General features: G+C 40.1%; 1 protein-coding gene across 2 annotated transcripts in view; it reads left to right on the top strand.

Moving 5' to 3' along the window:
• The first annotated feature begins 5,796 nt into the window (after positions 1-5,796).
• Positions 5,797-27,681, top strand: part of jag2b (jagged canonical Notch ligand 2b) — a 44,579-nt gene continuing 22,694 nt past the window's right edge. For both annotated transcript variants that reach the window (XM_079888277.1, XM_079888276.1), the window contains exons 1-5: positions 5,797-6,062; positions 6,525-6,845; positions 21,098-21,152; positions 25,485-25,742; positions 26,736-26,796. In XM_079888277.1, coding sequence (XP_079744403.1) covers positions 5,994-6,062; positions 6,525-6,845; positions 21,098-21,152; positions 25,485-25,742; positions 26,736-26,796 — 764 coding nt within the window. In that variant the 5' untranslated portion in view covers positions 5,797-5,993. The remainder of the gene's footprint in view (positions 6,063-6,524; positions 6,846-21,097; positions 21,153-25,484; positions 25,743-26,735; positions 26,797-27,681) is intronic.

The raw sequence follows: 27,681 nt of genomic DNA, 5'->3' as shown, positions 1-27,681 counted from the left end.
TCAAATCTCACATATAAAAAAAAAAAATCTTACATAATATGTACAAAATATAATGTGAAAAAAAAAAATGTTCTTGAAAGAGGTTTCTTATGCTCATTATTTCCATTATGATTGTTAAGGTTTAATAGGATTGTTAAAAATAAATTCAATTATTTTTAACTAAAAAAGTATTTGGTTTGTATCACATATCAAAGTTATATTATTACAGCAATTATACTGTATATATATATATATATATATATATATATATATATATATATATATATATATATAAACACACACACACACACACACACACACACACACACGCGTATATAGCTATAGCCTCTAATGCATAACATTTTCATTGTCTCATCATTTTACAACTCAGATACAGTCATGTTCATTGTAGTTCATGAAGGGGTCATTCTTCACTGTGTTTAGGGTGACAGGAATGATGTCGGTTTTGATTTAAAGTGAGGCAGAGTACCAGCTGTGAGAACACAAGGTCCTCTGCTTATCTGTAGACATTGCAGATATTTATGAGGCTTCACCGACTACACTCCCCTGATGCGCTGTCTCCTGCAAAATCTGCTTCTTTCCCCCTCTTTCTCTCCCTGATGTTTTCTGTGGAGATTGTCAAGAGAGCAGTTTTGATTCCACAGGCTTCACTGTGTACTCTTACACCCGGTGAACCCTCTTTGAACCATTGGACGGATGTGGTGCTTGGAATGGAGCAGAATAAAAAACAAGCAAACAGGGGAGTCACCATTCCGACTCTGTTGTAGGATATCCTGGATGAGTGCACGTCGCTGCTGTTTTAGGGCAGCCAAAGCATGTAGAGTTCAATATGCTCAGCTCTCATGAGATTCAGGAGCCACTCTAGGCCAGTGTGTGATGTCATGAACAGGACGGACATCCTGGTCTTTTCTAGCCCAAATATAACCATTTCACATATGGAAAAAAATACCCTTCTCAAGTGGAGGTTGATATTACGTTTTAGTACAAGATTGAAATGACCCTGAAATGATTACGATGAGACATGACATAAGTTCCAGATGTGATAATAATAGCATAACAACCTCAGAAATGTATTGTTTGGAATGCTGTTGTAGCACAGCTGAAATATAGATAAAAATGATATGATATAATACATAAAAAATGATATGATATAGAAAAGGAAAATGAATGCAAGTGGTAAATATGGGTTGAGAATGGGATATTCAAATGGAGGATGTTGATAATAAACAGATACGTGTCCCCCTTGAATTAATTTGACAACAAAAGAATCCTCGCTCAACCCTCTGCGCAGATGTATTATGTCTTTAATGACACAAATAGCATAGGCATGTCCCTGCACTCGGCCCTCTTCAGAGACCCACATGAAACGAGGGTGAAGAGTCTCTTGATTACGCACAACTCATCAACATTCTCAAGTGGGGTCTAATTATATATTGTTAACATAATTTATCAACAATTGCTGATGATCCTCATGTTTTCAAACAAATGTGTAGCTATATTATGCACAATATACTGATAAACAATATTCTATATACTGTAGATATTAGATAGATAGATAGATAGATAGATAGATAGATAGATAGATAGATAGATAGATAGATAAATAGATAGATAGATAGATAGATAGATAGATAGATAGATAGATAGATAGATAGATAGATAGTAATGCATAGTATATTTTCTATCTATCTATCTATCTATCTATCTATCTATCTATCTATCTATCTATCTATCTATCTATCTATCTATCTATCTATCTATCTATCTATCTATCTCTGTCTGCCTATCAATTTCTATCTATCTATCTATCTATCTATCTATCTATCTATCTATCTATCTATCTATCTATCTATCTATCTATCTATCTATCTATCTATCTATCTATCTATCTATCTATCTATCTATCTATCTATCTATCTATCCAGTTAGATCTTTGAATTCTGCAGTGAATCCAGGAGCTCTCTTTCCCCAGCACAGAGTGTCAAGGTTGATTGGGCCCATTGTATAAGGTCTAATTGTAAAGATTATTGAGCAGAGCAACCTGCACCTGCTCGAAAAGAGGGAATCAGTCGGGGGGGTGTCAGGTCATTCTCAAGGGCAGACACAAGAAGCTTACTGCAACTTATCACGCTCATTCTCTGAACATTGAAGACAACCCGTTTTTCTGGATAACCTATTTGTTCAATCATCATGAGACATTTCTAAAGCAGTCTTTTTGTTTATAACTTCATTTTAATTTGAGCACTGAGTAGTCTATCAAATTCCCACCGCCTAATATGTAATTCTTTTTTTAATTTTTTTTTTACAGTCAATATTTCACTTACTGTAGCCTACTGTTTTGTTGTTTCAGGAGTAGTCACCAAGAAGTAGGTCTTCACATACATGGTACACAAGCAAACACTGGCAGAAAAGATGAGCTCCATCCTAAGACGTATCCCTCGCTCTTGTTGAGGTTACAGGGCAGAAGGAAGCGACGTTTCCTCAGAGATAAGAAGACTAAGCAGGGATCAGTGATCAGGGTGTTGGGAGTTGCAGCTCTGTCAGGTGTCGGATGCCCTCATGTTCTGCACCACTGCAAATATGCACACCACTTTTACCATGCAAGAGGTCACAGAGTGCTTGACAGGGATGTGACCCCTGAAAATAGATATTATTTTACAATTGACTTTTTAATACACAAGCTGGTTTCTCAGCCAACATTGTAATTCAGAAAGATGCTAATAACAAATGAGAAAAATACTTTAAAACATTTAAAGATTTTGCCATTCTCATTATGTAAGGTGTCACACTTCAGAGTTGTCTATCATGTCTTCATGAATGAGGCTTTGGTGGCCAACGGCTTACTAAGAGAATCGTTTCTGGAACGTGAAGAGTGAGATTCCGCTGAGAACAACCAATGCCATTTCCTCATTCTTCTGTTTGCTTCTTTAAGTTATGGAAGGATAAGTTGTTGTTTTTTTCAGATGTGTTAATAGACAAATATGACTTGTCCCCCCCCCCCCCACCTTTCTGCTGTAACGCCCTATTGAAGGCCATCTGTGCTCAATTAGGACGTTATTTAGACAACAGTGTCTGTTATTGTGGACATGGGCTAAAATAAACTCAACTGAAAACTCAAGGACCATCCTCATGCTGGGTGTCACAACTCCATTGATGACATAGATAATGTCATGGCTAGGAAGATTTGCATGAAATTATATATGAGTCATGCTTTGTAAGGATTATGTTGCCTCAGGTATGAACAAAGGTAAAACAAAAAACAGAAGCATAACCTGTACTTATCTTTTTTCCCCCACAAAAATGGAAACCTGTACCATAACCTGTACTCTCTTCTTTTTTTTTTATCCGTAATTTTCTTCTTTTTTTTTTGCTTAAATGTAAAGCAAACATTGGTGGTATAAACTTTATCCTTTTTATTTTAATTAAAGTATCAACATATTTGGGTGTCTGTAATATTGGCTTACAAATGCAATCAAATTCAAAAGTGCAAATATATTACTCACTGGATCTCATAGCTATTGAAGAACCTTTCAACGAGCAATTATAATTCAATTGCTGCGGCGTTACTTCACTTTTATATGGGAAAACGGTTGTATGGATGACAAAAATTAGAAACATGGTTTTCTTTTCTTCTTCAGACCTAATGAAAATATAATCTGATAATCATGCTATTTTGATGCACTCTTGTGACAGTGCTTGTTTTTGCATTATCTTATGACTATGTGTAGACATAAGAAGATGTTTAACCTCAAACTAAGGCAGAAATAAACTAGTAGCCGGAGATCAATATGAAGATCAATTCCGCAAAAAAAAAAAAAAAAAGAAGTTGTGCAGCGTCTAGCAGCCATAAATCTGTGATTTTCCTATCAATAATTTCTCACCTTTGGGAAATCTCCTTATATCACATTTAATTTCCTGTGCTTGCTTTACAGTTAAATTGTAAGCCTATCACTATGGAAACAAGCTTCAGTAATAAGGTCATGCATCAAATATGAGATTTGAGCACAGCAATTCAAAAAGCAAAAGGATCCCACAATTGATTTATAACCTGTCAGCAAACATTGCTATTTGATGCCTTGTTTTTCCCCCTGCATGGCTGAATCATGCTGCCACTTTAACATATGGTTTTGTCTTGTCAGAATCGCAACAAGGGATTCATTATTTTCCGATATACCAGTCGCAGCTGCTTTTTGGGAGGAAATGAGCAACTAACAATCGTGAACGTTATTAAAGTGGGTCAAGGCCATGATTTGAGATAAAAGGGAATCAATGCATTGACTATAGGTTTGTGTGCAAGGCCTCAAAGGCAAAGTCATGAAATATGGATGAGGGGAGCCACCAAAACACGCCTACCAGCACCACCATACCGCCAGCATCTCTGTCCGTCAGTCTGACACTCCCCCTTCCCCCACCATCTCCACCACAAAACTGTTATTACCCAGCCATACCTTCTTCCTCCTCCTCCTCCTCCTCCTCCTGACAGCGTGTGAAATATCAAGTGAGGTTGTTGCTTAAGTAAACATATATTTACAGCGCACCTTGTGTCATGGCAATGTAAAGAAACCTGAGCCTTTCGGCCACACTGTCTGTCTGTGTTACTCCACACACTCACAAAAGCATCCAAGTAATAAGCTGCAGACACACAAATCAGGATCTGATATAGCATACTTGAAATGATAGAGGACCTCAGCACTGCTGATTTGTACATCTCCTTTATCTGACACACACAATTCAGGTCTTGGAACCTTTATTAATGAGCTAATTATATAAATCAGGGGTGATGTATAGGGGAGACACATAAAATATGTGTAGGGGTACTATCCAGGACCATCTGGTCTGGCTGGTCTACCATGGTATTCTGCTGGTTTAGCTGGTCTCCCGGTTAGACCAGCTGAAAAGTGTCTATAACTCCTCTAAAACCAGCGTAGGCTGGTTTAAAAAGGTTTTTAATCTTTCTTTCCAGCAAGCGACTGATAACCTCTGCCTTTAAGGTAATTAGACTTTTAGATTACCCAGTTATATCTAAAAACTAGTTCAATATATAGATTTTATAATGTTCAGATGAAAACGTTTGTCTTCTCTCTTTTTGGAGTCTCTCTTTTCAGGTTAAAGCACACATGAACAGTAGAGGGCGCTCTCACCCGTGTCAACTCACACTAGCAGGCTGAGCACGCATCAAACTGCAGCGAGCAGATCCAGCTTTACTGAGGATCCGACTACTCTACGTGCTTTTGTGGTTTTCGCATACTAAATTGAATTGTGAATTTAAGTTCAGTTTTAAAGCACTTTATTGGCTTGATTTTTACATTGACATAGCACATCAATACACACAATAATAAAGCGATAGTAAAATAAAGTGCAAGTAATGTTAATGACTATGATCTTGCAAATATAAAATAAAACAAGATAATGAGTACGAATAATCAAACGTTAACTTGGTACTACGTCAATTTAATTGTACAAATATAGCACAGTAGTTAAATCGAACAGCCATGGTTAAATACGTGCAGACGGATACATTTGTATCATGTGTTCGCACTCTGTTACATTTGAGGTGTGATTGTCACTAAATTTATTTAGAGAGCATTCAAGTAATGCATTTCAAATTCTGCATTTTAAGAATAACAAAAATGTCCAAATTATTGATGGAAAAAAGAATGTGCGTTTTATTGCTCGTTGTGAAACAGGGGAATCGACAGCGTAAGTTTTGGCAAGGCTCCGCCCTCGAGTGGCGGTTGGCCAAGCGAATCAGCAGGAGGCTTTGTGATTGGTTCGACCAGCTGTCAATCACGCGAGATCTCCTCAGCCGTGTGGTAGCTGTGAAACATATCATTTGCTGTGTGAAGTGATCAGACCGAGGGAGAAAGATCAGCCTAGACCATCACCGCGCAAACACACCACGCTTGTGTATTTTTGCATGTCAGGAACGGAGGATCCTGTCGCCGGTCAACGGCCGTTTTCCATCTTGTATTCATAACGCATAAATCAGCGGCATGTGGAATTGTATCAGGATTAGGAATTGGCTCCCAATCGCGTGCCTGCTGTTAACGATATGGACGAAGGTGAGAGCGCTGATTGTTTCTAGTCTTGCAGATCGATTTAATTGCTATAGCAGTGATCAGCAGGCAAAAGTTGATGGGTGTGGGCTGATGATTTCAATGAATTCTGCTCAATGTAATCGATATTTGAATTACGCAGCCACATGTGCTCATGCAATTGGAAATGTCATGATATAAGAAATGTTAACTTGCACCACGATTCCCCGTCATTAACGATAAAAGGAAGGGTGGATCAGTTAGAGGGTATTTAAAAATATAGATTGCTCTGCTCTCTGATACGCACTAACAGGTTAGCAAAATTGTAGACTTATTCTCTGGAGACTTGAATGCACAAGCAAACGCTACACATTCCCTCAAATAATATTCCCTCAGTTTTGCAAGCACGATCTGCATTTTGCTAATAAACAACAAAGCATTATGGCTCCTATGTTTATTTATTTATTTTGATTCAAATGTTATTTTTAGGTGTCCCATTCCTCTGGCTATTTTGAGCTGCAGCTGATTGCTGTAGAAAATGTAAACGGTGAGTTGTGGGACGGGGAATGTTGCGACGGCACGCGGAACTCCCAAGACCAGCGTTGCGTCCGGGACGAGTGCGATACTTACTTTAAAGTGTGTCTGAAGGAGTACCAGTCTGAAGTCACCACCACTGGCCCCTGCACCTTTGGCTCTGGATCTACTGACGTTCTCGGTGGAAATATATTTTCTTTAAAGACTGCAAAGAACAACCCCAGCAAAACGAGCGAGGTGGGAAAGATCATCATCCCTTTTCACTTTGCTTGGCCGGTAAGTGCGCGTCTTTTCATGAGCTATATTAATAATAATGCGCCGCGGTGAGCTGTCACTGCTCGGAAGTTGAGTGCACCTATATTGTTACGGTGATGACAGGGTCTCTTTTTAAAAAAAAAAATCATGGCTGCTGTGTCTTAACGATTTTTATTGTTTAGAAAAAAAAGGTTATTTGTTACAATGATTAAGAACGCTCATTTGTAGTAGCCTAGGCTACATTCACTTTGCTGTGCCTGCTTGAAACTGGCTTCTTTAAAGTGAAACACACATTCACACTACTTTGGCTAAATAGATCGCTCACTCTTAAAAGACCGTTCTGTTATGTTTAAGCCTTGCATGACTTTCACCATTCGCTTACATTGAATGGAAAAAAAGATTCAGTGTCAGTTAATGGTGACTGAGTAGCCTATGTCATTCTGCCTAACGGAAGAAAGTCAATAAGTTTTGAAACAACATGAGAGAACGTCTGGCTGTGTCTCAAAACGTTGTGAGCTGCCTAGACATAAATTGTGGTTATCACAGGCGCGTGCATCACGATCTTGGTAGGCAGCTCACTATAGAACTGACACAGCTTGTGCGTTGGTTTCAGTTGGCTTTTCATTGCGACTGATGGTAATCTTTCCCAAAGCTTCCAGTGTAGGTAGGCTACTTATTCAAATGTGACGCACAAACCAGCAGCGACAGTGTCGTTACTGGTTTGCGTGATTTTGTTAAATCGCTCTTTAGTAATACCACTACAAAAATGTACCACGGTAACAAACGTTTCCGTTAAAATACCATAGTTACTTATTTAATTTTGGGGGTTAACTAAAGTGAGTGTTGTAACACCATTCAACGTCCGACGCATTGGTTTTGTCTCAAACTTTGTATTTTCAGTTAATGTTAACTTAGTTGAAACGTTTATTAATAATACATGATCACAAATTCAGTCGTGAAATTATGTAAAAACAAACGCCATTATTTTAATAGGTTAAACTGACAATGTTACAACCTTCACAGACGCCCCTTGCTCTGCCCCAACTGTACAACGCTAACACATGAATATGGAATCTCCTTTAAACAGTGTTAGAAGCTTCTAGATTTATATATATATATATATATATATATATATATATATATATATATATATATATATATATATATATGTCCTTTTTTTTTGTCAGTGTTGGTTAATATCACACTTTTATAGTAGTTAACACTAACTGTGGGATTTTTAGTGGAAAAGTATAGTTACCATGGAAATTAGTTGTAAGGGTAGCTGTGTACTGGTTGTCTCCCTTGTGTTAATATGTGAAAAACTTATCAAGTGTCTTTCCAGACACGCAGGTACATTACTGATGCTGATATCAGGTGGCAAATCGCTGCAGCGTTTTATGCAGTTCAGTGTCACACCCGCAAACAACAAAAAAAGAGATGTTGCATAGTATTGTCTGTCAATTTTTGGACGGCAGCCCAGTTAGGCACACACTCACCTGTGCTTGATGGCAAACCTGCTCCTCTGTAGGCATGAAAGCTACAGTCCCCCCCCCCCCCCCCCCCACAAAACTCAAACACTCAACCGTTTAAGTTAATGTGTAACATGCTATCAAACTGACCCTTTTGGGGCCGGCTTTGATGATACACCTGCTTCTCTTCTGACCCGGCTTGAAATTTCACCTAGATATGTCCCTATATAACTCTGATCAGATGATCTTTGGCTCTAGACTCACGTCTGAAAGCCTGTGATTGAGTTTGAATTTCCAATGCCATGTGTTTGCAGTTTCTTAGTGTCCCATGGAAGCTAATGAAATTTCTAGAGGAATGTGTTCCTGAATGCCTCTGCATCCGGACATCTGTTTGATGTGCTCAGTGTAACATTATCTAGGGTGCATTGTATCAAGGTATCTAGCACCTCATCCAGAGTCTTGGAGATGGAGTCCGCCACCTTTCGGTGTAATTATTAGGGGGTTTTTCTATTATTGTTTTTTTTTTTTTTTTTCTTGTTTGTTTGCTGATGTCTGAGATACTGTATCAATAGAGATTTCCCGATTTGATTTGATAAAAAGTTTTTGATTCTATTTGCTACTTCATATCGAATTAAAGTAAACTTTAAATTGCATTTCTTGTGTAAATCTTATTTTATAACAATATCTAAAATTATTATAAAATCACACTTAAGTTTAAACTCTTGTGAAAAAGAATGAAAAGTCTTGTTGAATGATTCATTAGAAGGTCCCATTCAAAATAATAATTTGTTGTTTGAATCAGACTGCACTAGATGCCATTATGTTGTTGTACTTGGCTTTTTTTACCATGTTGCATTTAATTCTGACTGCAAACCAGGGTAAAATGCTTTCTTTTGCTGTGTGGTTGGAGATTCAGTGGCGGTGATGCAGGAAACATTTGCATATCCTTATCAAGATTAATGAAATCCTTATCAAGATTGTTCTAATGTAGATTGGGATTAATCTAGTAGGTTAGTAAGATGCTCACCTGTCAGTTCTAGTCCCTTGCAGTTGTGTTGTTTTACAATTTTAGTGGCTGTGTAACTCCACAGCGCGAGAGTGTGAGAGACGGTACCTACGATAGAGACGGCAGCTGTATCCGTCCGTCAGAGTGGAGGACCACTACGCTTCAAGGCTAAACGGCAGCGTCAGCCATACCTGATTGGGAGCTTGCTGGGCAGTTGCTAGGAGACTGTTACATGGGCCTTTAGTAAACAATTATCTATTGCCCTCCGAGTTCCCTTCCCCCTTAACTGATCTTTCAGTGGAGCCACTCGTTCTCATCTCACCTGGGAAAGAAGTGCTAGAGCCTCACAACTGATTACACTATTGACTGTGCAATTAGCCAGTCACAGCTGGCTGCTTGTCCGGTCAACAAAAGCAGTAATTGTCCAGTTCAGCATTAGAGCAGGTGGCTGCTGATTGGGACTGATTATAGATCGCTGCTCCCCCAAGGCCTCAAAATGTCCAAGTAAGCAATGTCCATCTTTTGTTGTTGTTGTTGTCTTTTATGGGGGTTGACCAGAAGTCAGTAAAGTTGTGGGTGTCGCGTTTTCACATGCTGCATTGTAAAAACGGTGCCAAATTAGTAATAAATAAAGAAGGGAATGACCGGTATAAATTAGATGTATGCAGTTGGATGTGTTTTTTAGGGAGCATTTACATGAAATAAGTTCAAAAACAGCTAGAAAGAGTGTGACTGAAGTTACTATTGGTTTTTAAACTTGATAGCTTCTTAAACATAATGCCTGTGGTGGGACACACACACACACACAAAAAAACAGTACAAAAAGCTATACAGTAGCCAAAGATATTTGTCTGATTGTGAATGGATGTTGTAGTGGTCCCCCTTAAAGGGTTGAATTTAAACACCCAACTTTTATGAGAATTTTGTTAGCTATTAGCATGCTAATTAATGCATCACAAAGATCAAAACTATGACCGCACTTTACAAATAAGGTTCTATACAATAGCATTGGTTATGATGGCTATCATGGACAATAAACAAAACATTAATCTAATTAATAAATGCTACAACAGTTACCTAAAACATATAAACCCTCACTAGAAGACTAGTCAGTTATTGGATGACTGGTTGACCGCTGACACATCCCTAGCTCGAATAAATGGGTCAAGGCCGAGTAGCTATTGTTTTAACGGGCTGCAGTATTCGCAGTCATCTGCAGTGGTTGTGATGTTACAGGAAGAGCCAGTATTGATTCCTCTCTCTCCATGGAGACACGCTGTGGTGATTCACCAGGAAGTTTTAGATCATGAGGAATCTCTAGCTGGATGTGAGATGCTCTTTCTCTCTCTCTCTCTCTCTCTTCCTGACCCTGAAATAGCTTTTTGTTCTGCCACAACAATAAACATTTTCTTTCTTGTGACCTGGGGCAGAGCAGGGCTTTTTGTACCAATGTCTTCCCATTAAATGAAGGGAATGGCTGCATTTTCCCTCTATTGAATGTAGCAGTCATGGTAGAGGTATTTTTAGCAGCAGAGAGACCGGACCAATTAAGAGGCGATGTGCCTGAGGTGACTTTATGGTACAACGTTGTTTGGAAGAGTTTGTCTTAGGATATTTTGCAGTCTGTGGACACAGACAGTTTTTCTGCCTAGTTTTGACCAGGCGTTTAATTTGTGATAAAGCATATAAAGAGAGAACATCTTTGTGAGGCATACAGGCACTTCCTACTCCATCACTCCTACACGATGGACTTCTTAAAAACCATAAAAACAGTCTACTTGGAATAGAGATTGCTGAAGTGCCTCTGCCAAAATGTTGCTAAATCCATTAATGAATTAAATGGTTGAACTGGAAATACACTTCATGTTAACATGACTTCAGTGGTTGGGTTCTGACGAGGGTTAAGGCCCATTCACACTGAGGTTGATATCTATACTGATACCTATGACAAAAAAGTTTCAATAATGGTGAGAAATTACATAATTGGAATTGCATTCAGAACGATTTTGTTCCAGCTAATGCATTAATAAAACAGTGACAGCAAATTAGAATCCACACAACTTTAAAAAGCTTGAGCATTTAAGGTTGGCGATGACATGGTTATCATATCGTTCTTGGTGTGAACAAGCCTTTAGCCCTGGCATCGGGAGGGAGAGCTGAAGAAAAAGCACTCTTCTTTTCTGCAGTACTTCAGCTGAGTACCCAAGAAAGCATGTGGGTGCTGCTTTTAGTCTATGTTGAGATCTTGAGCGTCGCCCTCATGAAGAAGTGCAAGATAAACAGGTTCCCAATCCCAACAGAAGAGCTTCCATTAGGTTGAATGTACCAAGCCACCAGTGGTGGACATGATTGTATTAGGCAGTGCAATTATAATGGACTTTCTGTCTCCCCTGAGAAGGGTCATAGAAAACATGGGGTCCTTTCAGCTGGAAGAGGTGGGAGTTAGCGAGCTTAACCCTGATGTCCCTTTCCAATAACACTGGAAGCTAGCTTGTGTGTGTGTTTCTATTGTTAGCTCCTGGTGCTCAACTAATTGTTTTCAACTACCCATGATGCTCTACCTCCCTTGTACTGGGTTCCTCCTTTGCTTCAGCACAGTTTCATAATTCACAGTGTGATTGACTTGCAACTACATGAAGTGTGTGTTTATTATTTCTGCCTGTATGGATTTGTTCAGGAAGAGCCTGATGGTTTTAGCCATGTTGGTGTACGTGGATGTGGTGCATGTGCGATTGTGTCTGACTAATGCATGTGCACCTTCCTGAGAGAGCCAGTGGGCTAATGAATTGCGAGCAGGTGTGCTGCAGTGATTAAAGTGCATTACCACACAGCAAGTTTAATTCCTGCTTGACCCCTGACCTTATTCAAAATGATAATGATTGTAATGGAGTGGGAGCTCATGTGGCCGTAACCTCGCTGGAGAGACCGGCGCTATACTAGCTTGCTATATAGCAACTAGGTCTTTTCACTGAGACCTGAAGCTACTTAGCAATGGCCTTGCCATGGAGTAATAGGCAGTACAGTAACTGGACAAGACAGACAGAGAGACAACTGGCTTGTCAGATGGTTTGATGATGAGCTAGCAGTCTAGGGTGTCAAATGGCCGCCTCACTGTAGTAACTGAGGGACTGCTTGCCAAATGGGTGGATGCCCATGTGCAGTTTGATATAGTGTAGTGTTATTCCATATTGGGCTCATAACACTAGTGTAAGAGCAGCTATCAGGTGCAATAGTTTCACAGATGTGGTTGATGTTTAGATTAATTTTTTGGAAGCTTGCTTTAGATTAGTATGGCTGGGCCACTGTGTAATACACGTTTTGGAAGGACTGAGAGCTGTGAGAATTGATCCAGGCCGGCGTCTTTGGGAAATCTGTGAGCTGTGCCCACTGGGATATGGCAGCTTCCAACCTCACAGCCTGTTTCTGTTGCTGCCAAGCAGCCATGCTAGTCTCAGTTTCTACAAATGCTGCAGTTAAACCAAATCTGAAATTGAGAAGATCTGAATGGTCACTGCTGTGCATATTGGTGATTGATGTAACTTGCCTTTTTTGTATAACTATACTATGCTTGAAATTCCTTGCTTAAATCTTTTCATCCAAAGTTTTGAGTCGAATATTATCTGGTTAGGCTAAATGATTGGCTTGCTCTTAGATAACATTAGAAAAATAGGGATGTCCTGAGTTGACCTCATGGATCGGTATCGGGCTGATTAAGCATTTTTTAAAACTGTTCTGTATCTGTGATCCTAAGCCCGATCCTTTATTTTATGTCAGCTGTCACACAGGTGTCGTGCAGTAGATGGCGGAAAATGCACCTTCAAGTGTGTTTAAAAAGGAACCTTTAAAAGGAAAAGAAGAAGCTTGAATGTGCTCAAAGCGTCACGCATGAGAACCAGTGAGGTCTGTTCTAGCAGGGTCACACACGCTTGTTCAAGCTTGACCATTGATAATTGTTCATAATCTGTTTATTATCTCTACTATTGTAGCAGATGTTTACAATGTCTTTGCGGTCACAAAAAAACTTGATCGGAACAGTTAGTTATATGCATATCTTTGTGGTTAAGTGATTTTAGCTCAGCCAGTGAGACTGAAAAATAACTTCCCTGAAGAATTTAGAAAGTAGAGCTTAAATTGTATTAATTAATTAATATGAAGTATATTAATTTATAATATTTGTTTATATTGTACAGTATATAGATTAGGTTTGCTGCGATAGTCTGTGTTGACTGTGTTACCGGTGTTCACTGTTCAGCCGCAACACGTCACATCACTAATATAGATTAATTTATAATTTATAATATTTTTCTTTCTATATTTTTATTATTTCTTAATTTCTTATTATTAATCTGTATTTTTCTAGGATGTGCAAAACAATCTGTGAACCCCCTTAACATTTTTTTTATTTAAGCTGTAATGTCAGCCACTTCTTTTAATTAGTACTTTACAGGTAGCATGTTTTTAAAATACTTTTGCATATGATCTTATATATTATATAAAAATGTCATAATATAATAATTTGTAGTTTAATGTTTTAGTTCTGGCTCATTTATGTAGTAGCTACATCTGGTAGGAAACCTTGTTATCAGGATGAGTGTGATAACCCATGCAAACCTTTGCTTGTGTTACTGTAAGTACTGTAACTCTGTGTGTGTTCGTGGCCTCTGCCGTCCCTTTCTGCTTAATTAGCACCCAGAGGGGAGGGGTTTGTTGTATTGTCATTGCTAATGATCTTGTTGGCATAGCAGCGGAATGCTAAATGGGTCGTGTGTGTACACACTCACCCAGAGCGTGCCCTGCGTTGGCCAAGTCCACTGCGTTGGCCAAGTCCATGCAAGCATAAATCTGCATCTCTCTTAATGCTCCTGCCTTTCAGACTCACCGTCCAACTCTCTTTATTGATGACAGTGTCTCATGGGTATGCAAGGTTAACTAGACGCATTGTAGTAGATGATGGTGTTTTATTATTGTGTCTGTAGGAACTCAACCCCCGTGTGGGAGTTTGCTGAAAGAGGGGAGGTTACCAAACGCAGAATATCATTTACTGGCTCCAGGGCCCACAGTGCACGTCGGGCTGCATCTTCCTGTCCTCCCAGGGCCATAATACCACTTAAACAAAGCTGTTGTCTGCTTTTGTGCTCCGGACGCCTGGCGGAAAATGACAATTGACTGAGTCGAAACAAGTCGTGTCATATGGACGTTGTTGTGTGGAGAGGTCACTGCTGCAGTGGAAGAGGGATTTCTGGGTTGGAATTGCCAGGGATTGCTTATACAAGGTTGGGATGTTGGTGAGGATGGGTGGAAAGAAAGACCTTTCACATTGGTCTCTGGAAGAGGGACTAACAAAGCCACCTAGAAATCCCTTTTCAGCTTTTTGTCCGACGAGGGTGGATGGGAAATATTTTCCACATTGTTCTCGGAATGAGAGACCATCAAAGCCACCCAGAATCCCTCTTGAGCTACAGGTTCCTCCAGGTTCTTCCCCAGCAATTTCTGCTAGCCAGTTTCTTTGATCCCGTCCCCTCCCCACCCTGCTCTCCTGTCATTACCCAGATCCAAGGAGCTGTTTCCTTTAGTTTAATTAGACTGCAAGCTCAACGTTGTTTTCCTCAGAGAGTTGTTGTGGCTGGTCTTGTGAAAAAGCTGGATACTTGCAACAAATAAATGGGTTTGTGCGGGTTTGGAATTTTAAGATGGATGTGTGATCGATAAAAGGTTGACAGACAAGGAGAGGGCGAGGAAAAAGAGCACAAATGAAACGACCTGGTCACCCCCTATCGGCAGTGTGGCCGAGACCCCTGTGTATTGGTGATGGAGTAGGGGACACCTTTCTCTTGTGGGTGATTGATTACAGAGCTGGCTTTTCAACTTCCACTTCCCACCGTTGAGGGCGTGATGTGGACCCTGTGAGGTGACTGGACCTCCCTTACACCCCCTTACACTCCCAGACCAAGTCTAGACTTGGTTGACACAAACATGACCTTGTCATGCTGGGGTGGGTAACAGTCATCGCCTGCTCTAGAGGGTTGGTGAGAACAAAGTACCCTCGTTTGTGATCAAATCTATGCTGCAGGACCCTGGGGATGAACTCAAATCGACATTGCCTTAATAAATTGATCTATACTGTGGAATTGCACTGTACTTCCCAAAGAGGATGGGCTTTCTTGGGCTCTAATATGCTGAATTTAGGTTTTATGTCCAACATTATGCTTCCAACACCAGCTACCTCACAATACAATACTCATTGGGGTCTGCACTGATTAACACTGGTTTCAGAGTTTATGCTTATTTAGGTGGCCTGCTTCTTCAATTGTATACTTTCCTACAATTCTAGGAAATTGATTAAAAGTTTCTTAGAAAAAGTTTTCTCTAAATAAATTACAAATAAAACAAAAAATAAAATAAATAATTTTAAATGCTACAAGTTAATCTAGGCATCACAACATTTAACGGTGTTTATATTAACTTTTTAGTGCGCGTTAGATGATGACAAAGACAATTTTAATGTAAAAATAGGGGCAATGAACATGCACAATTTAATATACAATATCAGCTGTTACCAGTGAATTCATTTTTTTATTATTGATCTATCATTGCCATATGGCCCATATTGTGATTAGAAAATGAAATGCATTTCGGATTAAATATTTAGAATTTATGTTTAGCTAATTCAATCAGTCATTTTCCAAACTGGAATGAGAATTTCCTTATTGCGTCAAAAAAATCCTGAGGACACGTTCTGCTCTAAAACTAACAGACAGGAAATAGTCGCCTCTTGTTAGCGTGATGATACCAAAAAAAAAAAAAGAAGCCTTTTGTGGCCTTTAATTGGCTTGGTTGTGTCTTACATTTTGTGGTAATTGAAGGTTGTGGTCAGTATTATCCACTGCCTCTCCACCCTCAGTTTGGCCCAAATCTCTGTGTCAGTCAACAGTTCAGCTAAAAAGATGGGATTGACATGCCAGATTAATGGAGATTATATGCTGCAGTCGTTTGCCGTGGAATGAATAAATGACCTGCGGGTCCCCTGAGGACAATCAATCAAAGTCTGGAACTGCTGCGACTGCCGCTTAGACTTTAGGTGGAGGGTTTTGTTTGTTTGCGAACGTGTAGCTGAATACAGCGTATTAAATATATTGTTTTAACTTGACGTTTTAAAAAATGACTAGTTGTGGGCATGTGTGTTATTAGTTTCGAGTTAATCTGACCTTGATCTCTGCGTTTCTCGGGGGCATTTACATAATATATATTACATCATCAATGGGCTCCATCGAACTGTTTTTGAACGCAAATACGACAAGTAAACCGTTCGATGGAGCCCAAATGAACAAGATGTATGAATCTCTATATGTGCTTTAAAAGTTGGACTATTACAAAAACAAAACATGGGACATGAAGCAGTGGCTAAAGATGTCCTGCTGAATGTGAATGGATGTAGCAAAAGTTGCAGTTTTGCAGTGCAAGTTTTGCTAATGCTAATTACAGCTAATCACAATCTAATAAATAAATAAAAATTTAACATTTTTTTTAATAAAACCGATATCCATAAGTTAAATATTTGTTTTTTAAACTGCTGTGAACCTAGTAACGTGTCAGTCGGCACTCGGCAGAGAGGGTGGGGATTGTATCTTCCTGCCAGGTCAGACAAGGGAAGTTTGCCTCTCTTGGCAGTTCCTCTTCCAAAAGCAGATGAGGAAATGAAGAACTCGTTATCTCACTGAGGTCACAAAGGAACGGAGACCCATATTTTTCAAGGTTTCTGTGTTGATCTCTTTTGGACTCTTTCAGTATCTCCTCCACAGTCTAGACTAAGTTGTCTAATTCTTTCTTCTTTCGTTCACTCTCTTTGCAGGATATTCAGCAGCACTGATGGCTTTGGTACTTTAGATAAGGCGTGTGAAAGCTCTCAGACTGCCTCGCCTTGCACTCTGTCAGCTGGACGTCACTTGTTCGTGACTGCCGGTGGAAAACACTTTACCCTCTAAGCTAGATCCCGATATCATCTTGTCATGTGATCATCAGATGATTAAACTTAAAAATTTTTAATGTAAAAATCATATGGCTTGCACTCAGTAGGACCTTGCGTGTGTGTGAGAAGCGCTGCAGCCGATTGTGTGTGTGTGTGCTGCTACCAATTGAAACTGTGGCGTGGGAGTCTTTTGAAGCTGATGAGAAGCCTGATGAAAGGTCTCCAGGGTCATTCTTAGCCTCTCTCACTTCAGCCCCCTCTAATTTCAGCCCTGCCCCTCTTTAAACTGCCCCATCCACCGACTGTGGGAACCTGCACCTGTGGCTCCCTCCACCACCACCCCATTAGCCACCCACCTACTTTACACACACACAAACACTCAGGGTGTTTACAGGCTTAACGTCCCAACAAGACTGTAAGTATGCGATCGGCCAAAGGTTTGCTTGTGATGCGTAGCGGCCCAAGTACGTCCATGCCAGGCGTTCTGCATTCGCTTGTTCACAGCCTGCTATAAATATCCTCACTATCAGTGAAAGTAGTCCACGATAAGGAGGGAAGAATTACTTGTAGTGAAACGACAACATGCATCTCCAAGGGAGCTTGTTTGGGTGTGCTTGTGCCGCCGTTGTGTGTTGGACCACTTCTAGGGGTCGGATGGTGTGTGTGTGTGTGTGTGTGGCCAGAGGAATGTTCTCGGAGTGTCACGAGACTCAGGTTGATGGTGTCTTGCAGTGATGGGTTTTAGATGGAGGTCTTTGTTCACTGGTCACCTCCCCCACTAGTCTTTATCCGCATCTAGCCCTTTGGGCAGCTGTCACATAATCCAGCTAATCAGAGACCAAGTGTGTGGGAACAGGGCCGTCCCCGTGTTACCGTGTCTCTCTCACACACACGCGCACACACACCCTGACATTCTGACCTTTCTCCTTGGGTACGCGCATACCATGCTGTAGTACGCATGACCGCATGTGCGCGGCCAACCAGATCAATCCAGCATATTCATTTACTGATGGAGCTTTGGAGCAAATCCACATTTACAGATAAGAGTACGCACACAAACATGCGCATTTCGTGTCCACGCAGATGCTTGCTACCACGAGACCCCACTAATACGCTCTCTCACACTGGCCGCCCCCTGTGTTGGGGGATGGGAGGAGGGGTCAGAAGCCCTGCAGCATGTCGTGGGATGATCCACGTTCATGTCAAATAATCCATCTTTTTAAGACGCATCTGTTGTACGTCTGCATGGTTATGTGGCCCACCCACTTCAGCCCATCCAGACAGACCTGGTGCTGCTGCTAATCCCTGACTGCATCCACCAGACCGGCCCACAGCCCCCAACCTCTCCAACACACACATCCACGCCATCTGGCTCCGCCCCTCTCACTCCACCTCTGGAGACGAACGAGATGCGTGTCTAAATCTAGTAGTTTGCATCGCTCTGTGTGTTTACGTGGAATGTTAAAGTCTGATTTCAGTCGGACTAAAGCAGCAGTCAGTCTTTTTAAAATGACATAGTTTTTGTGAAGTTGGACTAACAGACCTAGATATTGTGATGTAGCTTGTAAGGGGTTGCACAGACTAGTCGATTAGTCGACTTAAATGCTCAGCCAATACGCTTTAAACTTGATGTCAACTAGTTGCTGATCATGGCCTATAGAGGGCGCAACAGGATAAGAAATCTTTGAAGTCCACTTTTACGCTCTTGTTTCCAACAGTTAAAATGACAAATAAATGCATACTCCGAGATCGCTCGTGCGCAAGCGTTCAGTTTATTAACAATAGAGAACCATAGTGGCATTTTAAACCTTTGGCTCATCTCTTAAAACAGATCTCCAGCACCTTATCTTTTGTTTTTATGCGTGACCATAAGACTTACACCGTATCCTAACTACACACGACGGCGCGACGCATGATAAAAGGTATCTTTTCCATGTTAATCTGAGTTTTTGTCCTAACAAGCCGCGGCGATTCTATTTTAGAAACGGTTTCTATTTTTCTGCAACGTCACGGCTGGTACAACAAACACAAAGTGTGGCAATGATAATCTCAGGTACTGTTTATGTGCTTTATTTAATGTTAAAAGCGTGTAATGTGACTGAATTTCATTTAGTGCTCCAGCTTTGTAGCCGTAAAAACAACAATGGATTATTCACCTCAGATCTTGAAATTAAACAAATGGAAACAAGAATTTCAAACTGTGAACAAACAAGTGTATTATTTGACAAAGATTGTTTTAGTAACTCTGTATGTATTTTTAATAATGTTTAAATGGTGTTATATTTGTGAATTTGATTATGTACTTATCCATTTTCTTGCGAGTGCCATCAAGATGAATAGCTGGTGCTGTGCACCTGCCGCGAGAGCCCGCCCACACGGTGTTCTGATTGGTTGTGGGTTTTGATTGATTTTGATGCATCTCGAAGTCGCGTCGCATCTGGTGTGGACAGGCAAATTGCTTGTCGCTGGAATCTTATCGCACCGCGTCTGGTTAGGACACGGTGTTATGTTTGCAGTATTTCGAATGCTGTGACCTAGAGAATTGGAGTATGAAAAGATACCTTTTTAAGAAAATCAGTGAAGATATAAAAGTGCTAAAAGTGGTGTCATCTTGAATCAGGAATGAGAACAAGGTGTGAATAAACTTGTCGCTGAAGGAAACGCATCAGTTAAATGTTTCTTCAGTGTCCTGTTTTGATTTCATGAAAGCTGAAAATGATGGCCTGGTCAGGTTGGGACTATAGATGACATTCTAGTAGATGGACTCTCAGAGATCAGAGAAGCATCAAGAATATTCCAATTTTAGTTTGAACCTCCAAGGTGTGGCTGAAAATCTCTCTCTCCCTCCCTCCATCTCATGTGTAACCTAACTCAGCTCTTATAAATGCTGCCTCCTGTCATGAGAGAGGACTGTAATGGAGCTTTAGTATCTATGTTGTTTTATTAGCACTGCTTGCTAAGGCAAACATCACTATTTCTATTGCTCATACTTGTGGTTAGGGATTTGAATAAACCTCTAACCCTCAGTATTACATTTACATTTAGCAGACGCTTTTAATCTAGTGCGCATTAAAATTGTAAATCATCTGGCACTGTTTCTACTAACTCCGATAGTTCTGTTTGCTTAGAGTTGTGCTATTTCTTTTTTGATTTTCACCTGGAGGATATAAAACAGGTCATTTATATTTGGAAAAGGTACCTGACCCATATCTTTTGACCTGGGTCAGTTAGCAAACACCTAAAATACCCTATTAACCACATAACAATGCACTACATCAATTGGAAACACTTAGACACAAACTTGTATCCGTCCATAACACCCATCATAGAAATTTAATAAATGTCGGTGCCATTGGTTATCAGGCAATTGCAGAGCTATGGCAGAGTTTCCCCAACTGGGACTCATGAGGGACCTGGAGGGGCTTTGTGAGTTGCTGAAAAGCCAATAATCATAAAAAATATCCAATTGAAATAAATAATTAATTATTAATGCAATCAAATGTGAATGTGTTGTTAAATTCAAAATATTAAGTTAAAATCTTCAACTAAATATTTTAGGTCAAAAGGGTTTGGCTGACAAAAAAGCTGGTGAATCCCTGACTTGTAGTATCAGTTGAAATTGGATATTTCATTGTGTATGCTCATCTCCTATATTTTTTATCAGCATAGTGGCATCAGATACTTTCTATACCTACCATATAAGTGCAGCTACTTTTGCACCACTGATATTTTACTAAGAAAATGTAAAAATCTACTCTTTTCTTGTTGTTTCTTCTTCAGTAGCATTTTAATATTTCATCTCATAATGATATTCTCTCTCTTTCTCCCTCAGCGATCCTACACACTCATCCTGGAAGCCTGGGACTGGGATAACTCTACTCAAAACAGTGAGTATTCCTCTGTAATCCCAATATGATTCACTGCTGCAGGCTGCCAAAGCCTCTCTGGGTTGGGTTTGTTGCTCATAATCGCCGTAGAGCATTGTTAGTCTATAGTTTGGCACTGTAAGGGATGGCTTCATTTGTGGAGATTGAGTCTTGATCCTTGATGGTGAGATGAAAGTGTTAAAGCTACCCCGCTGATGTTTTGTAATGTTAGCGTGGGGGAATTCGTTGGGTCGTGTCAGGATTTTATTGGGCACGAATGGGGTTATTTAAGGACTTTGTGGTGTGCATTATTTGTGAAAGTTGTCCATTTGCATGTAGGCACTGATATAGGGGGTTGGAGGTATGCATTGAGTTTGCATGCCCATCCCTACTTCTAGCATGTATGGATCTTGGGGAATCAACATGGGCACCATAATTCCACAGCTGTATCCTGTTTTCTCCCGCCGCCTTTTGTCTGGCTTAAGGAATTGTCGGTAGGGAAGGGTCAGGCGGAGGAATTCGACGTATGCGAAAGAAAGGTGAACGCTGGTAAAATGGGAGAAACATAGGGGGGCATGGCTTTGATCTGCGGATGTGATCTGTAGAATCACTGTATATCCCAGCGTCTGTAAAACTCTAAAATCAAACACGCGCCTCTCCCTCTGCTTGAAGTCATTACGTCCTGTTTTTCATTTTCATCTTTGCAAGCACTTCAGCCTGAAACAATGGTCCAGAGGAAGCTTGTTTGACTCACTGCAATAAGTTCGTAAGTTCTTTCTTAAATTGGAACGTAAAGTCCACACTAGAGGCTTAGTAACTACTAGCTAGTTTGTAACTAACCCTGTACTCGCAAAAATATTTTGTAGTGTGTAAGTTGTATCTTAGTGCCCTTTTACGTCAAAACTAGGCTAAGTTGTAACTTACTGGTGCCCTAGGACATGAGTATGTTGAGCGTGACTTTAAAGAGACAGAGTGCAGGTCTGGTTTTTTTTTAACTCCTTCCCTGCCATTGACGGAATTTTCCGGCTTTCCGTGTTTTCACTGTTATATGGAAGGGGGCACTATTACGCAACTTCTGAAAGAGTAGTGAGTCTCCGGTTCAAAACGCAGGCAAAAAAGGAGCAGAAACAAGTGATAAAAGCATTGCGTATGCACGTTGTAGTCTTTGAATTTTTAAAAAAAAATTATGAACATTCAAGTGTTGATAAAGAATGCATGAAGCTAAAATAAAATGTTTATTTTTTGTTGTTGTTTAAAAGAGGCTCTGTTCTTTCTTTTAATATATTGCATGTTCATACAACAACATATTCTGGGGGCCATGGCATTTTTGTGAAAATGATCACAATTATTTGTTTTGTTACTTGTTTTAGTTTGTGTTTTGTTTTGTTTGTTTAAAATCCTTTTATTATTTCTTTTTTGTTGTATAGTAGTCTCACAAACTGCCTACATAATTAACTTTTTTCCTACTTTTCAATTGAATTTGAAAGCTGCAGTCTATAACCTTATTCGTTTAAAATGTGTATAATAAGCGAGTACGTCATGAATAAATTTTCCAAACCATGTTTTTTCTTATCCTGAATCACTACGGTACACCTATAATAAGTGTTTATATTGGGACTATTTTTTAGACTGGTCGGGTTGTACCACTGCGGAGTAGCCCAGTACCTACGTGACTCTTCATAGACAAACAGAGAGGAGTAGCTCCGGCTACAATGTTCTTCCACAACACACATGCAGTTTGGTTTATTTACCGCTAGAGCGCCAAAAGTTACGGACTGCAGCTTTAAGTATAGATTTTTTTCGTTTTACCCTTATACCAGAGCCATAATTTAACTTAAACTATAAAACCCATCATAAAATATGCTTTATTACTTTTAAAGCTAAAGAAAGATTGAAATATGCATAGACCATTTCAATATGCTTTCACAGCCGTCCCATCATTTCCATTACAGAACAATTTTTTCCAGATGTTATTGTGCTTGTTTACAACAGCAGTGTAAAGAAATTAAATATGAGACATGTGATGTGTGCAAAAAACTTGATGACAGCAGAATATTAATACATTTTTATAAAATATTATATAATTATTTATTTAGGGTAAATGCTAACTATGGAATTAGCTTTAGAGTTGAAGAAGTGTTCACCAGAACACCTGTAAGCTCTAGTGACCATTGATTAGAAATACTTGAGATTGACCTGCTCTCTTTGATGATCTGAAGCACAATCAATGACTTGGCAGGGCTCTGTTTGAGACAGTGGCTTCATTTATCACACAAGCCCATAGTAGAGAGGCGTGCCAGACATTAATGATCTTGTCATAGAGAGAGAACGATGCCAAGGTCTGTCTGATGTGACTATCTGCAGTCTGTACTCACGCAAGGCTTGGCAACAAAAGCGGCAGTGCATCCTCCTCTCTCCAGTGCCGTTTGATACTACTCGTTTAGTATGCAGTGTGAACACTCAGAGCTGCCGCACCTCTTTTCTTAAACCGGACACGTCCTAACGCCTCCTCGTCTGTCTGTCAGAAACCCAAGGGTAAAAATGTGTCTCTCACTCTTTCGCTCGGGTGAATAAAGTTTAGCCTGCACAATGCGTCATGTCATCTCAGGACTTTCCAGGGACGGTGGGACGTTGTTCTAGTCGAACTGACGGAATTAGCCAACATGCATTTTTCATAGATGCTTTAAATAATTCTGTTACATCTGTCAGAACTGTTCGTAATGTGTACGTGTGCATCGTAGGGCCCTACAGGCCTCAGGAAAAGTTCTGTAGCATTGTGTTTACTCTGCAGGAAGGGCTCTGGACTGCCCAGTGTTTAGACGTTGGGCAGAACGGGCCGGCAAAAGCTCGCTCCATTGTTCTTTATCTGGAAGCGCCAGGGCTATTTCTGTTTTTGTTGCTTAATTCGGTCGACATTGTCAGAGGACGGAGAGGAAGGCATGTGTATGTGCGCCCCGTATGTGTGTTTGCAAGAGGAGAAAGACGTGGACGCGCTCTGCGCGTCGGGACAGAGGAAATCGCAGGCCCCCCGTTTCCACCGTGATTGTTTGCCGTCTCCGATCCCACTGCGATAAAGATTGCTTTCTTTGCAGAGAGGCTGGGAAAGCTTGGGAAAATGGAGCTCTTAATGTGAGTGCTGCTAACCACTCTCGCTAGGAGGAGGGATTCGTATTGAGGGTCCGTGTCCTGGTGGACCTGGACGATGTGATTGATTGATTAGGATTAGGGTGGGATCCAGGTCCTTCAAGGACGGCCAGGGCTAAGAGCTGAAAGTCGCCGGCTATGGACACCAGTGGCTTTCTCTGCCTGCCGCTCTTGCCCAGATCTCCCTGGTAACAGCAGTCAAACTCACTCCCCTCACTCCGGCCAGACATCAACATTTTCATTAGAAGAACTAGGTTTTAACTGAAACTCACTAGGAATGTGAACGATTGAACAAATGAACGAGTCGCTGCCATGATGCTAAGGCGTGTTTATGCAGTTGTTGCAGTGTTTAGAGTGGTTTTTAAGGGATTTTGATGGTGTTGCTAGAGTTTTCTGGATGTTTGCTTGGTAGTTACTGGTCCAACCCTAAGTTTATATAAAATTCTGGTCCCTAGGTATGACTCGGCTATTTTTATTGTCTGCTCACAAAAAAAAACGTAAGTCCGATCACACCTCTTGTCGCATAAGCCGCATTTTGAGTTATTATCATGTCCATGGTACAAAGAACACTTAGAGTTAAGGGATGTGTTCGAATGAATATGAGTGGTAACAATCACCAATAAAGTACTTGATTTGGGATGGTTAACTGAGAGGCAATTCAAAACCCTTTGTTTTTGCAATGGTGTCATTCATGTGTGAGTGTCTTTGTTGTGCAGTGATTTGTCTGAATGGATTTGTGAGGCAGGAAGTTGGCAGGGACAGGATAGTCTGAGTCACTAGCGAGTTTATAGCTTTAAATCAGGGTCTGTCCTTTCTGTTGACTTGCAGCTGATCTACATGCCCGTTCATTATCACATTGTACTGGTTGTGTGAATATTTTTTAGCTCCATCTTCCATTCCATGTGAATTATTGGAATGAATAAGTTGTATTTTAGAAATTAGATTTTTATTTCATTTTATTTGGTCATGAAATATTATTTAACAAGTATTATATTGTTATATTATTTATTATATAAAACATATTATTTATTATTATATAATACATTACAAATTAGCTGACAAAAAAATATAGGCCTTATAAGTTATTAATATAGGCCTTTAAGTAAATAGTCATAATTATCCCTAGTAACAGTGTTACTGTATAATATTGTTTTTAATTCTGATTATTAACAAAGCGCATGATCTCTGTTTCTACTTTTCTTTTTTTAGCTGGTGAGGAGAATTTGATTGAACGCCACACACACGCTAGCATGGTGAATCCCGGCGACCACTGGCAGTCCATCCGGCACCCCGGCACCACGGCTCACATCGAGTACCGACTCCGGGTCAGGTGTGACGAGAACTACTACGGGAGTAAGTGCAACAAGCAGTGCCGGCCCCGCGACGACTACTTCGGCCACTACCGCTGCGATCCATCGGGAAATATTGTATGTCTAGATGGCTGGATGGGAGTGGACTGCCGGACGGGTTAGTGCTGTTGACCATCTGTATTTTGTACTTAGCATTTCAGTTTAATATCATGACCAATAAATGGCCAATATTAAAATTCTATTATACTATTTTGGATTTAAAAAATAGACATAAAAGTGTTATTTTAGAGTGATTTTACACTATTACAGTATATTATTTATTAGCTTTTTATCATTTACTAGAATTGAATTGACTTTTATTTTAAAATTTAAAAATTTTGATTTTAATAAAAAATGAATAGTTTTTGTAATGTGCTTTTGTCAATTTCATTAGTTTTAGTTAACAATTACAATACTGCACTAAACTTAATTGTTTTAAAAGCTACAATTTAGGCATCACAACATACACTATATAAAAGTAGATGTTCACTTTTTTTATAAAGGTAACATTTAACTGTAACAATATGTCATGCATCCCCAATATGTAGCCAAGTATTATTAGCCACATTGCCCTTGATAAAGGATGAACTAGCACTGACTGGTGTCTTGAAGCATATAGAGAGGAACCCTGTTAAATCTTGCCCTTTACAATCCTGTAAAGAGACCTGCTGCTATCAGTGTTTTCACAGCCCTGCGATCTTTGCTCCTCTGCCTGGAGGTGAGATTGTGTTGTAAACAACACCTCTGCAGCCCTGGAGTCACACTTTCCATTAGCTCAATTAATTTGGGTGATGCTGGGGTTTTTGATGTCTTTAACCCACCACTGCAGACAACCTAAACACCTCTGTTCCAAAGCTGTGAGTGCGTGTGTGTGTATATATTGCACTAAAGAAAGGCAGTAAATCACCAGGCACTGTCCTAATGAGCATGGGGTACGAGTAGGTGGCTGTAATGGGGGTGGATAAGGGCAAACGTATGTGTGTGTTCAGGCCATAAAGTTGTCTTCTGCCACGGCGAGCGTGATGAATTTATCTTGTCGCACTTGTAAGGCAACACAAACAAACAAGACTGACTCTCCTCCCTCCCTCCCTCTCTCCCTCTCCTCTCTCAGCGATCTGCAAGCAGGGTTGTAATCTGATTCACGGAGGCTGTATGGTGCCTGGAGAATGCAAGTAAGTGTTTGAGCATCATTTCATGCTCGGTTGCTCAGGCTAATCTGGCTCCTTAATTTCAGCAGGGCCATATGTGCTCATGCTGATAAGGTCTTTTCATTTGTTTACCTTACCATTAATTAATTAGTGCAGTGAAGCCATTGTTTGTGCAAGCTGTTTTTGTTTAATATGCTTTTTTTAATCACGCTATACTTTCTCAAGTGTGTTTAAAAGTTGTGATCGATGATCATTTGATGGGTTGAAATACTTTAGGGAGTCACTATTACTTTTGCTTGTATTTTACGGGATAGTTCACCCAAAAAGGAAAATTGTAATTTAGTAATTTACTCTCGCCCATGTTGCCTCAAAACCATAATACTTTCGTTCATCTTTGAAACACGAATGAAGATATTTTAATGAAGCTGAGTTGTTTCCTCCATTGAAAGTACATTCACACAAAACAAGCAAACATATCTGAGCTTCCGCAAGAACCATTGAGGTTTGTTTTCGTATGTCACGCAAGTGCGGTTGAGCTTCTGTTTGCCATATTTGATGACCTCAATGTATGTGTGTTGATCAATGTTTATATGTAAACAAATTAAATCTGTTCATCTCTTCAACATGTTACATGGACTTTCAATGGAGGGGCAGAAATCTCTCGGGTTTTATTAAAAATATTTGTGTTTTGAAGATAAAAGAAAGCCGTTTAAGATGACATGAGAGTAAGTAATTGATGACAGAATTTTAACTAACCCTTAAGGGTTTTAAAACCCTTTACTCTTTGACGTAACACCTGTTACACTAATCTGTTAATGTACAACTTTCGCCTGAGTCATTTCAAGGGACCTTCAGATTGGGGTCTTTTGAGTTGGGACCTTTAAGCCACCCAGAACACTGTAGCAACCA

The sequence above is a fragment of the Squalius cephalus genome (assembly GCF_949319135.1).
Source record: "Squalius cephalus genome assembly, chromosome: 12".
Lineage (NCBI taxonomy): Eukaryota > Metazoa > Chordata > Actinopteri > Cypriniformes > Leuciscidae > Squalius > Squalius cephalus.
Note: the sequence above shows the minus strand (reverse complement) of the source record. Positions and strands in the feature narration are given on the sequence as shown.